The 13,728-nt window shown below is 37.8% G+C and overlaps 1 protein-coding gene across 1 annotated transcript; it reads right to left on the bottom strand.

The window, feature by feature from the left end:
• Window positions 1-259: 259 nt before the first annotated feature.
• LOC110041069 (propionyl-CoA carboxylase beta chain, mitochondrial-like) lies at window positions 260-13,698 on the bottom strand. The gene is made up of 17 exons (XM_020746337.2): window positions 13,259-13,698; window positions 12,296-12,409; window positions 11,744-11,812; window positions 10,744-10,800; window positions 10,184-10,408; window positions 9,562-9,603; window positions 8,966-9,032; window positions 8,256-8,301; window positions 7,945-8,019; window positions 7,378-7,459; window positions 6,246-6,369; window positions 5,331-5,438; window positions 4,641-4,741; window positions 3,871-3,969; window positions 2,640-2,679; window positions 2,093-2,152; window positions 260-1,039 (listed from the first exon to the last, which is right to left on the bottom strand). Exons 1-17 carry the CDS (start codon window positions 13,481-13,483, stop codon window positions 918-920), a joined length of 1,656 nt encoding a protein of 551 aa, XP_020601996.2. The 5' UTR covers window positions 13,484-13,698; the 3' UTR covers window positions 260-917.
• Between the last annotated feature and the right edge of the window lie 30 nt (window positions 13,699-13,728).

Below are 13,728 nucleotides of genomic sequence, written 5' to 3'. Positions count from 1 at the left end.
GAATTCACACGTTTTCTCGACTCTCCGCCTCGACTAGACTCGACTATCGACTTTTTCTCGTTTAGAACCTTCGACTTGACAACTCCTACTTGACTTCGTGTTGCAATTATAAATTGGTTATACTGGTTTACACATGACGTAAGCGCATGGAAGTGAGGCGATTTCAAGAGGGTGTGCAGGTGGGGATGGCGCTTGCTATCTTAAGTCTTCAGATAGGCCCTTCCTTACTCCAGTCCATACGGTGAGATGCAAAGGACAATGCCAGTTTTCACAGTTTGATTTATGGTTTTTCACTCTACATACATTGATACAATCAATATACGTTAAAAATGTGGTCCATTCTTTTAGTATCAAGGTAAGTATTACACATTTATCGTTACATTTTTGGAACTGAAAAGGACTAGAGGAGGAACGAAGCCGGAATGTTCCTCCGGGACGAAGTCAGTGGTTTGTGGCTGGAATTATATTTTTCACCACAATAATCAGTCTAGAGAAATTACTCGTATTATTAACATACCATCAAAACACTCGTGGCAAATCTAACTATTGACTTTTTAAACCTCAATGTTTAGAGCCTAAATTAAAATACTGCCGGCAGAGGATACAACTCTTCAATAGCTAATCCAGAAATAAGCGCATCTCTCGCAATATACAAGATTGAGGCCTGAGGTTTCGTCTTTTTATGTTCTTGTTACGTTAAAAATGCCACACGCTTTTTCTAAACTGTATTCAACAATCTTGATCCCCAATTTTGAGATGCTAGAGGTTAGCAGATGCTAGATGCTAGAGGCTAGAGGGTAGAGGTTTTGTCTTTTTATGTCCTTATTACGTTAAAAATGCCAGACGCTTTTTCTAAAATGTATTCAACAATCTTGATCCCCAATTTTGAGATGCTAGAAGTTAGCCGTGACAGTTGATTACAGGGGGATATTTCCGTGTTTCTTCCACGGATTTTCAAGTTTCTTAGTGGCCAGTACTTCTAAATCTCTGCAGATTCTTTTCCTTGTCATGTGAGGCTTGATGATATCGTCAACAAATCCTAACAAAATCAAGCAAAATTTATTTGTTTTTACAACCACTCTATAGTTAAGCAATAGACCACAAGTTTCTATGGTTTATAGGCTGATAAACCACGCGGGATGTTGGAAGAACATGAATTCCTCGAGTGTTCTTCCAACATCCCAAGTGCTTTATCAGCCTATAAACCATAGAAACTTGTGGTCTATTGCCTTTATATAATAATTCCGAAGACACGCGAAATTTCCATGAGTTTACTGGCACAATAAACCATAGCTGATTGACCAATCAGAGCGCATGCATTGATTTGATTATTATATAGATGCCATTTGTTTGACGGCTTTTTTGTCCAAGCGCACAATTATTGTAAAAAGTATCTCTTAGCACACAATTATTGTACAAAACAAGACATGTAAAAAAATAAAAAAAGATTTTAAAAAAAATAATAGTAGTAATAATAATCCAACGTGAATACAATAAAATCTTAAGTGGATACATTAAAATCAGGACATTTACACATGCACTAGTAGAAAAATCTAAAAGGTAAAAATTCTAGCTAATTATTACACGTGTATGCTAATTGAGGATACTAACAGAATAGTAAGTGGACACATTAAAAAAAAAAATAAATAAATAAATAAAAAATAGGGTATTTACACAAATGCAGGTAACATGATCTAAAAGGTAAAAATCTTAAAGTATACCAAAACTAATTTATTACACGTGTGTTCGTAATATAAGTAAGCCTAAAAATTTAACCCAGCTTCTACTAAAGTCAAAAACATATAAATCACAATTTCTGCAGTCTTCTAAAAGCTCCTTTTTCTTAATGTTATGTTTAAAACTGTTCAGTGTTGGACTCTCTCTATCCGATGGGTTTAGTTTGCTCCATAAGAGGGGTCCAAGGAGGCGTAACGAGTGTTTCCCGTATAGTATTGTTCTAAACCGTGGGATATTATTATATTACGGTCACATTGTCGCACGTAATCGGCCGTACTAATTTAGTCACGACCATTCTGACATCAAGAAAAAACAAGATTAAGACAAGGTTGAGACTGACATGAAGATAGTTTACCTCTGGTTGCTGCTGGGAATGGATTGGCAAACCTGTCCACATACTCAGCTTCGTATTTTTCTAATAAAAGTAACATGGTGGAGAGATTTCACTTAACACGTGAAACAGCTTCAAGTAATAACCCTTTACCTTTGTTATGCCACATCAAAATGACATTTCTTTCACCAAAGCATTAGCACGAAAATTGTAAGCACAAAATTAAGCTATTGTGTATACTTTGACTTACGTTCTAAAGCACTTAAGTACGCTTTGCAGGCCGTCAAAAGGTCTCAAACGCGCTTCAACAAGTTGATTTCACGCAAAACGTTTGACAAAGATCACAGTTAACATGATTAAGGGTATAAATTCAACTCTGTACAGCTGACCTGCACTGCTTCCAAAGGTTTAATATAGTTCAGTATGTCGAAGTTTTTTTTTTTTTTACTAGTGTTTGTCCCCGTCATCGGTTAGAACCACATGTGCCTTGTTTGCGGCACGTTACTCATTTAACTCTGACATTCACAGAAATTTCTAGGTTGCCAATAACTGAGTTCCACCGGTTACTCACCAATATCTGGTTTTCCTCTAAATATGATTGAAACAGCACCCTTAGAAAACAAGGTACACAGAGATAAACGTTGTTTCCACAAATGACATTTATTATCCGTGAAGTCGGTCAGAATCACTCCAGTCTGTATATTGACATTGTTGATTGCTCCATCATCAGACTTAGAGCCCTCCCTTGCCTTCATTACTTGCCCCTCCTAACCGCTGCCTAAACCCTCTTCTATGTAAGAAATACGCAAAAAAGAATTATAAATGTGCAGGAATGTCTTGGTTCGCCTGCGTTACATGAAAAGCCCCCGAATTGTTACACCCAGTTTTAGCAATTATAATTAACAAATAGATTCCACGTTGTCGTGCGTCTGTTCACTAATAGATCACAGATGACGTCAAAATGTGGTAAGAACAAAAAAGTGGCACACGCGGCGATAGCGGAGTGTATTACTGATGTTCCTACCATATTTTGACGTCTTCTGTGATCTGTGACTGCTCGAGAATTTTTTGAGTCATTTCCTAGGGAACAAAAGGCTTTTTCTTTCTTTTCCAGACTCTCGTACCTGTTCAATGCCTCGACAAGACTTTTTTTGTACCTTATCTTTCCCCAGTCACGTAAAACAGTATCTAAATTCTCAAAACTTTCCACCATTTTAAACGCAGAGGGAAAAATTTTGAAATGATGACGTCAATCGTGCGAGAACCAATCAAAATAGGAGAATAACTTGGCTTATTATATAAATGCTACTACCTGTAACCAAACATCACAGATAGCGGAGGATTGGTCAAAATTTTAACTTCCAGCTGTAAAATGACGCATCTATTTTACTGATGGCTGAGATCCGAGATCTGCAAAATTTAGCCTCCATTTGGAGCGAATAGCCTCCATTTGGTGCGAAAATATGCTCAGATATTTGTCCGCGGACATTATCTGTTCCGAAAAGCGAACAGTTTTCCGAGAGCGTAGCTCGAGCAAAACTCAGTGTGAGCTTTGAGGAACAGAATGGATATTCGGATATTCGCCAGTTTTAGCTGGGGAATATTCGGTCACGTGACGCGTTTAAACCAATTGCGCGCGAGCGAAAATATTTGATGGATTATAAAGGCTGATGTAGTTTTCACTGAGAGTTAACTAATAACTGAGAATTCAGTACCCCTATGCAGACCCTCTAGTTAGTCTACATTAACATTCCTAACATCAGTTAAGCCTCAAACCTTCTAATAATGTACTGGCTACAAACCTTAGCCCCCATGACTGCTACCTCTGCAGTGGGCCAAGCGTAGTTGAAGTCACCACGAAGATGTTTTGAGCTCATCACATCATATGCACCACCATAAGCCTAAAACAAAAACACTGATATAAAAACCTTGGACATTTACAAAAGGCTCGCCTAAAATTTCACTGTTTGTTCAGATTCAAGTGTGTTAACATAACGAGATGTCTAACAGTATTTAATTGGCCTTATTCACAATGGCTGCCATGACGGTTTGCATGTTCTAAATGATAATGACTTCTGACGGGACAAACAAATGAAATCCAGCAAATTTCAGCGAGTATCTTTGTGCAAAGATAATAATAAATAACGACTTTGTGAATTTAGGCAGATATAAATGTACAACACTGCTCCTATAATTGGAAAACTGTCAATACGTAAATCATAAAGTGGTAAGAATACCAACGGCTGGAGGGGCTTACCAGTTGGCTAAGTGCTGCATACATAGCCTTCTAAATGCGAGTTGTTGTACACGTTCATAAAAAAAATAGGTACCCAAAGGGTACATATGTGGGATATAAACTCATTTGCATTAACAGACACCAGCCGATGACAATAGTGTGGAATACCACAGGTATCGCACATAAAAACTGAACTGCCACTCTGTGTATGTAAACCTTCCCTTTATATGTGTAGCTACGTACATGCTCTTCCTTCCTTCCTTCCTTAATTAATTAATTAATTTGACGAACGTTGTAACAGTGACAGTTCCTTCCCACCTTCACTGTGAAGCTTACCTTTCTGGTGATGACAGTAATCTTTGGCACAATCGCCTCAGCATAAGCATACAGAAGCTTTGCACCATGACGGATTATACCACCATACTCCTGATGTGTTCCTACAAAAGGATTAGATATTATCATTACTCTGCAATTTTAAAGCATCCTTTTCAATAACTGAGAGGCTGAATGGAAGAAGAAGGTATTTCCTTTGTTAAGGCAACTGGCCTCTAGATGTTCTCACTGATTATTAATAGAGATCTTAATCAAACCACGAGGGCAACGGCAACAAGAACGTCACCAAACAAAAGTTTTAATGAGTAGAACAATGGCTGTGCACATGTGTTATAAATCTTTGAACATTTCTCTGCCATCCTCTGCCCAACAACAACGTGGAATGACCACGTTCTACGTATTTTGGGGAACGGGAACGACGGCGGCTAATTTTCCGTATTTTCATTTGGAATTGAACGCTGGCGTTACATAAAACGTGAGGAAGTTCTGTGACCAATAGGCGCACTAAACAGATCTAGACAATTGCGACACTCGAAGGTAAAATATAAATTCATTTTTTACTAGGCGTTGTCCTCGGGGCTGCCTTCGTCAATGCTTAAGCTCTCTAGTTACAAAGAATTATGAGGTGTCTATTTTATGTAGAACTAAGAAAATGTAGTCACACGGGGGTGACTGAGGGTCACCTACACGTACCTGGAAGAAATCCTGGCACATCTACGAAGGTTATGATAGGAACATTAAATGCATCACAGAAACGCACAAACCGAGCTCCTTTGACAGAAGCATTGATGTCCAAGCAGCCTGCAGTGCAAAAGCAAATGATTTAGTAGTGTGGCCGAGTGATCTGGGCGCCAGATGTGAGATCCGGAGGTCTGGTTTCAAGTCCCACTCTGATCACTAAGCTGGAGTGTTTTCTATTAAAAAAACCTACTTCAGCTCCTCAGTCGTGCTTGGAAATAACTAGTCTTCCTCCCACCAGTTGGGATTTTTAAACCCATTATATATTTATTTACTAGATAGTTGCATCTTTCCAGTGAACTAGCTAGGTGTGGCTGCAAGTGCATTGACCATGACTATAAACATACATTTAACATTGGAAGATCATTTGCCACACCTGAAAATAACTTCATAGTGTCTTTTTCCTGATATCATTGAAAGCACAAATGAAAGTGAGAAAGAGGGCATGAAATATATACTGTAGTGAAGTGGAAAATACAAGCCACAGGTACTGTTAGTAGATATCATTAGTTTTGGATCAAGTATCAATTTGTGAAATAAAATGAAAACTAATTCATAACCTCATTTTAAGTAGGAAATCTTGACCTGTTTTGCCTGCACTTACGAGTGTTGAAAAGGAGTAGCAGTGAAAAAGAAGCCGACATCACTGGTTTTGAGTATTACTTAATGCAATACCATTTAAATTTAATATTATTATTCTATGCTCCACACATTTGGTTGGTTGGGAAGCAGCACTGAAACAAGGAGAAAGAAAATTGAGGAGGGGCTTAGGGGGAGGAACTTTCCCATGCCACACTTCTCACCTTAAATTTTTACATTGCTCTCCAACTAACCTTTAATGCCAGAAACTGGTAAATAAATTATTCTTACCTGCTGCTTCTGTAGGCTGATTGCCAACAATTCCAATAGTGCGCCCGTTCATACGTCCAAACCCCACCACAATATTCCTGGCATAGTCTGGAGAGATCTCAAAGAACTCACCGTCATCTACAATCTGACAAGAACAATATTCAGTAAAGTTGTTTAATGTATTTCTTTGTGAAGAATAATGATCTTTAATTCGTCACAACTAAATTGCTTTGCCCGGCTTTTTTTTTTAACTATTTATCCGCACATAATTATTATTAAGAATTATTTTTTTGATTGTTATCAAGTTTGTTTTCATATTGTGTTTGTTTCTTTAGGAATTCTCTTTTTATATTTCTATTTGTGCTATTTCTAATCATTTCGACTTATAATGTTCATGAAACGTCAATTTAACATCCCAACATGTTTTTAACAGAAATGGTTTTTGATTCATTTTCAACCTAACTGCACTGTTTTATAGCAAAATAACATAACTCAATGTGTTAATTTTAAACTCTATTGCAGTGTTTTACAGTGCAGTTAAATAAATGCAAATATATCATCTTCTACAGAGAATAATTGTTACATTATTTTGTAAACAAATACACAGCCTTAAAAGTGAAGAATGATCATCGCAGTAAATTTTCCAATTTAAGCAATTGGAAAGAAGAAGCCTGAAAAAAATCAGGGCTTCAATGGGATTCGAACCTGTGACCTCTGCGATACTGGTGCGATGCTCTACCAACTGAGCTATGAGGCCACACATTGGGAGCGAGGTCAATCAATTGACCTCGTTCCCAATGTGTGGCTTCATAGCTCAGTTGGTAGAGCATCGCACCAGTATCGCAGAGGTCACAGGTTCGAATCCCGTTGAAGCCCTGATTTTTTTCAGGCTTCTTCTGTCCAATTGCTTAAATTGGAAAATTTACTGCGATGATCATTCTTCACTTTCATCTACAACCGCAGTTCAAATATGAATTATTTCATATACACTTCACAACACACAGCCTTACTTGATCGCATTGAACTGCACGTGATGAACATTCTAAGTTCACCCTATCAACAAAATTCTCAGAACTTGAAAGTCAAAGGAAAGGCATTGCAGCCAGTAAGAAGATTTACTATGCTGAGCTGCCATGCAGTCTTTATTACTTACTGGATATATTACATCCAATATGTCGTAAGCCTTGGTTGAGTCAAAGGGAACTAGAGTATCCAAGTTGGGAATTGTTCTATCACTAAAGAAAACAAAACAAATATAACATTTATCAAGTACACCACAACAGTCACTATCCAGTTGGAGTGGAAACTCCATCTGATGAATATACAAGTCTGGAATGTCACATGTCTAAATTAGCATAAAATTGCATTGCAATAAATAATGCTTTTTCTCCCTCGTGTTGAAAGAACTGTGTACTACATGCAGGTATTTGTTAGTATATAGTAGCATAATGTTCTTCATTTAAACATGGTAGAAATTAGTCATCACTTAAAACAAAAAACAGTAATTTAAAACTTAAATTTAAAATGTGCTGTTTGACTTGATCCAGTGTGTAAGGAACTCACTGTCATCACCCCCTGAGGAGTAGCCCCCTGAGGAGCCCCCTTGGGACTAATACATGGTAACTTTGTTTTCAATTACATAATTGGTTGCACTTGCAGTTGTTATTTTAACTCCTCACGATCATCTAATTTCAAAGCAACATGCCAAATTCATGCTCACCATGGATCATCAGATTCTCGGATTGGAGATGGGTTCTTGTTACTCAGGGGGAGGAAGTCAAAGAATTCTCTCATCCTAAAAGAATATAACATCTGAAAAATTACTGTGAAATCCTAAAAGTTGATAAGAAAGCCATCACTTTCAATGAATAAGTAAGAAGATTACAGCTCTGTAGACTACAGACGCTAGCAATCTTGCAGTGGCTGGAAATTTCACTACATACAAAGTCATGTACTACTTGACATTTCATGGCAAAAAGGAAAGGTATTGCAGTCAAATAATATCAAATAATTTGTCCAATAAATACTTACGTGGCCAAAGCCTCAACATCATTTTCAAAGGCTCCAACAGCGACTCCTGTATAAATATTATGACTAAATTTAGTCTATGACAAAGATTTCAACTATTTGCAATTCTAACCACAAAGTGAAAGCCAAGTTGCGTTCTCATGGTTAGTGTGCTCGTCTCTGGATTGAGCGGTCTGGGTTCAAGCCCTGGCTGGGGACACTGTGGTGTGTTCTTGGTCAAGACACTTTACTCTCACAGTGCTTCTCTCCACCCAGGTGTATAAATAGGTACTGGTGAATTTAATGCTGGGGGTAACCTTGCGATGGACAAGCATCCCATCCAAGGGGAGTAGAAATACTCCTGGTTGCTTCATGCAACAGAAACCGGAGATAAGCACTGGCCTGATGGGTCACTTGGCTCATATGCAGACTTTACCTTTACCCTGTGGCACCAAGTGTCATGAACAAACTTGTCAAATTAGCAAGCATGTTCTCTGCCCAGCTGAACATGGTTAAACTAAATTAATCACATGTAGTCTGCTAAGTAAAAAGCACGACGTCTGAACTGGGCCTAAGTCGGGAGTCTGTTATTTCTAAAAGCCCTACCACATACTGATCATTGGTTAATACCAGCATCTTCCTCCTGGACTTCGCTGATCGGTCTTTCAGTTTTAAATAAAGCTTTTATTATTATATATTTCATGCAAATACATGACTGAGCCTCTGATTCTTACCTGAGACAGAAGTGTGAGTTTTAGCTCCTCCAAGGTCTTCTTGAGTAACATCTTCTTGAGTGACAGTCTAAATCATAAAAGAATGAGTCATAAAATTAATTTAATTAATGTGTTCTTCCACAAAGCCATGTAACCAAAGAAAGTGTCCAGTGGTTTGGCATAAACAGACCAATTTCGAGCTGGCTCTCCAATGCAACATTCAGAAAGGGTTAATGAGAAAAGACCTTGTTAAAGAACGTTATCTTCAAGTTTGAATACATGTAGTATCTCATTATCATCATCATCATCATCATCATCATCATCATCATCATCAACATCATTGTCGTCATCATCAGTCCTTGTCACGCCATGGGATGCGTAAGGCCTTATATGTGTCTCACTCAACCAAAAGCCCAAAAGTTTAAAACCCAAACCTGCATGCTCTTACTTTGGATGAGTGATTTTTACACTGGCCTGGTTTACAGTGAACCAGCGGTAAGCCTGCAAAGAGTTTTTTTTATTTACTGACAGAAGAGTCAATATAGATTGGAAATTGGGAAAAAGATCTAAAGTTGTTATTTTTTTGCAATTTACGACAAAAAAAATACAATATTTACCTTCACAACATCAGGTCCAGTAATAAACAAATATGATGTGTCCTAAAAAGCAAAATATATAGAAATCATATTACTTTAAATGTGACTAATTCATGTCTCAGTGTGTATCGGGGAGTTATGATGCACATGGGAATATTGCAAGGAAGAAGAGTATACTAAGAGTTACTCATGATGCAGCGGGCAGCAGAGCAATTCATACCTTTGTGGGTGTTCTCCAAACTTCCCATTCACATCACAACTTAGTAATGCACACTAGTTATTAAGGTGGCTGGCAACACTTTCTAGCACTTTCCAAGATTTTGATGCTACAATCTTGGTATCAAAAAACTACCCATTCACTGGTGAACATGTTGCTATCATTTTATTGACACAATAGGTCACCATAGCAACAAAATGACCTGCTAAAAGCTGCCTAATTGGAGCTTTAACTACTAGTAATTCAAAAACAAACTTAGTGACCCCATTTTTTTATTCTTGAATTTTGATTAGCACGATAAGACACAAATTTTGGCAGAGTTCTAAAAAATTACATGACGAAGAGAGCCACCCTAAATTTTTGAATATTTGTGTGATTGTTTTTGGGAGGTTCAGCTGTTTCTTGGTTTATTATCATTATGCACACCTTGACCATAAAGGTGAAGTCGGTAATAGCAGGAGAGTAGACAGCGCCTCCAGCACATGGTCCCATAATCAGCGAGATCTGAGGAATAACTCCTGATGCCATGACATTACGCTGGAAAATATCAGCATAGCCTGCAAGTGACTCTACTCCTTCCTGGATACGAGCACCACCAGAGTCATTCAAACCAATAACAGGAGCACCAACTAGCATAGCCTTGTCCATTACCTGTGATTAGAGTGGACATGAGATGTTACTCCTTAGCTGTGAGAGGAATGTGCACTGTAACCTAATATCCAGATAGAGATGTACTGGGGGGGAAGCATTCCATTCTTGGGCAAGACATTTTAGTCTCACAGTGTACAATGCAAATTATGTACTAAAAACTTGGTGGTTCTTACTTGAAAGTCAATTGGTAAAAACACATTTAAAGATGTGGACACTCCAAAGAAAGATAATTAATATTGATTGTTTTAAAGCTATTTAGAAGCAACACTAGTCATGAAGGATGTGGCAACAATGTCACAAATTTTTCTGAATGCTTGTAATCAAGGCAATCCTACCTTGCAGATTTTTCTTGCATGAGCACTGGACAAGCTACCTCCAAAAACTGTGAAATCCTGAGATCCAAACAAGCCAATATGTGTTCATCATATACCATGTATTAAATATAATTTAATGTGGGATACAAATCTACAGACATGAAAGATCTTTGCAATTATGTAATGCAGCTTAAAACCTAAAAACGAAACAGTCTTCAACAATATCCAAATACACATGACCTCTCCAGAGCAGTATCCTACCAATGCAACTGAGCTATTGAGTCAAGCCTTAATTTTTTTCAGGCTTTATTTTCGCAAAAGCGTAGGAAGCATACACAATTATACAGGTGTGAAAATTGCTCACATTAAGTACTTTGTAAACTAATGTGAACTTCTTATATGTAATACAAGTGTAGTGACAGAGACAAGAAATGAAGAACAACAACAACAAAAATTTCCTGATAGTTTATAGCATGCTACCAGATGCTGAATGTACACCTTAGTTTGAAAATGAGAGGAGAGGTATATGAGATATATGTCTACCTGTCTGTCAGCATTTGTATAAACAGCTAGACAATTTAATTTATATTATGTTTTAGAACTACTTACTAATGTATGTACCTACAATCAAGGACAAAAGTCGTGGGACAAATTTGCACTTTTGGCTCTTTTGCGCACACGCCAGATAAAAATACAACTTTGCCTTCCTAACCTAGCCCCCCACCCCCAATTCAATGTTGAAAACTACTACCTGCAATTTCTTCTGACCTTCAACACTGTATGGGGTGGGGAGGGGGAACAGTGATGCATATTTAAAAGAAAAGCAGCACTTTTTTCAAACTTCAGCAGTAAAACACAATACAATTCGTCAAATTAAATAAGTGTCCCAAGGACTTTTGTCCACGATTGTAGCACAAATGCTTGCTTCTTTTATCATTCTTGTCATGATCAGGTCATTAAGCCACCTGACAATTTTGCATGTTACATGCTTGGGTACAATGTCCACTGTTAATAAACTCACCTGGCTGAAAAGGAAACAGACTCTTCCATTGATCGTCCCCTGACCAGTCACCACACTGTCACCAGTGAACTAAGACAACAATACCAATTATGCCAGTGTTCAGGTTCAAGTGGTCTAAAGTTCATGTAGCAAGGGATGTAGTAGGTGAGGCCGCATGGGTGGGGTACTAAGTTTGTGAATAGTTCAGCCAAGGGATACCATTAATCTGTTCAGCAGGAAGGCAACTGGTTTTCAGTCACGTGGGCAAACTATTTTGATCTGAACTTCATTACAAGGAAAACTTTCCTCTTGATGGTCAATCCAGGGGGTAAAATCGTCCTCACAAGCAGTCAACTTGCCCGGTGCACAGCCCTCAATGAAACCCTGTGACCAAGTTAAACTGCATAGGAGTAGTTGAACACATGTGGCAAATGCAAATGCACAATTTTCAACCAGTGAAAATTACTTTCCTTAGAAACCTGAAATCTTGTCAAGAAATATAACTATATGACTTGAAAGTTGTATGTTATTATTGTTAAATTAAAAATTAAAAAAATAGATTAAAAATGACACCTTTTGATTTTCCATTCCAAACTCAGTGCAGTTGTGTTCCATAAACATATCATATTCAACAAATGATTCTGGGTCACACAATAGCTTGATTCTTTCCCTTGCAGTCAATTTACCCTGTAAAAACAAACAAACATGTTTAAATGACTTAGTAAACACTGTTGATAAAGAACTATTCTCTGATAACTCCAAATACAGATTCTAACTTTTCAACAGCCAAAAAGGGGAAATGGGGATTACTAGAAAGGGGAGTTCACCCATAGATACATATAAACGAAATTTAGTTGCAGAGGGGTGGTGTACAAGAGAAAGTATTATTTTATTAACAACCTTTAGGGAAGCAGTGAAGCAGGGTGTGGAAGGACAGAGGGCTAATAGAACTTTCATGTGTAGTTACTTTTTATTTTCTAAAATGCTAGGTGCATTCCACTGATTTCAGTTGATTTACAGTGCTACATCCCTGAAGACTTGCATGCCATGAATGCCTAGAGTGTGTGATGCATTTTTGTGGTTGAATTGGCAAAGCTCTAATTTTAATTTTTTCTAGGGTTAAGAAGGCAAAATTAGCTATCTCCTGAATTTCAATTTTTTATGCTGGTATCTCTGCTGACAGGGTGGAGGTGGTCACTATAGGTGGGGTGGGTACATTTATTTTTTGCACCCCTCCTAAGAGAGGCCATGATAGCTTCTTGGAAAAACAAAAAATGACATCCGTCATTTTACCACGTTAAAAGGTGTTCTCTAAAAGAATTTGACAAAATGCTACGTTTCCAGTTAGGAGGGGAGGCTACAAGCTCAGGTTTTATTTAAACCAAGAGGACGATTAATTTACAGGGTCTGTTGAAGGAAGCTCTTCAGTAACCAAAATAAATTTAAGACGTCATTATTTTTCAGATTTTTAGCTTGAACCTCACAACTGTTCGTTAAAAAAACTATAAAAACAGAAATGCTGGAAGGTCAGCTTACTTTGTGGTGCTGGGTGTCGATTCTTTTCTGTCCGCCGCCAACAATAGCTTCCTCTTGTTTCTTCTGGATTCTCTGCAAAACGCTCCCAGAACATGCTCTTATTATCAGAACATTTTTCGTGAAAGGTACTCCATTTGAACCACGAGTCTTGGCAATAAATCTATCAGAAAAGGGGAAGATCCACTTGTGTAGTCCTCCTGTCCTGCAGACGGTGGACATCGCCATTTTCCTAAGAATCCGTTCTAGTGTTTGACGAGCCAGGGGTAGGGTAAGTATAACTTAAATTGAAAAAGATTCCATATTTTTTCCCTTGAAGAAAGAACTCTCCTTTCAAAATTATTTCCTAATCTCTGGTGGAACTTTTTCAGTAAAGAGAAGTTGTTTGACAATTTTCTGAAAAAATAAGGAAAGAAATTACAAACCGTAAGATATAGCAAGCCTCCCATCCCACGGAAAAATAGTTTCCAGGG

The sequence above is a fragment of the Orbicella faveolata genome, unplaced genomic scaffold (genome assembly GCF_042242905.1).
Source record: "Orbicella faveolata isolate gen_17 unplaced genomic scaffold, um_ofav_v1 contig_25, whole genome shotgun sequence".
Classification (NCBI taxonomy): domain Eukaryota; kingdom Metazoa; phylum Cnidaria; class Anthozoa; order Scleractinia; family Merulinidae; genus Orbicella; species Orbicella faveolata.
This window is presented reverse-complemented; position numbering and strand designations above follow the sequence as displayed.

What these genes read in the sequence shown, in the direction of transcription:
- LOC110041069 (XM_020746337.2), bottom strand. Translation starts at nt 13,483, where the DNA reads ATGGCGATGTCCACCGTCTGCAGGACAGGAGGACTACACAAGTGGATC. An exon ending in ACTTCACCTTTATGGTCAAG is followed by an intron (nt 9,604 to 10,183) that starts GTGTGCATAATG and finishes TTTGCTTTTTAG; the next exon opens with GACACATCATATTTGTTTAT. An exon ending in TAGAGGAAAACCAGATATTG is followed by an intron (nt 2,153 to 2,639) that starts GTGAGTAACCGG and finishes TACTTTTATTAG; the next exon opens with AAAAATACGAAGCTGAGTAT.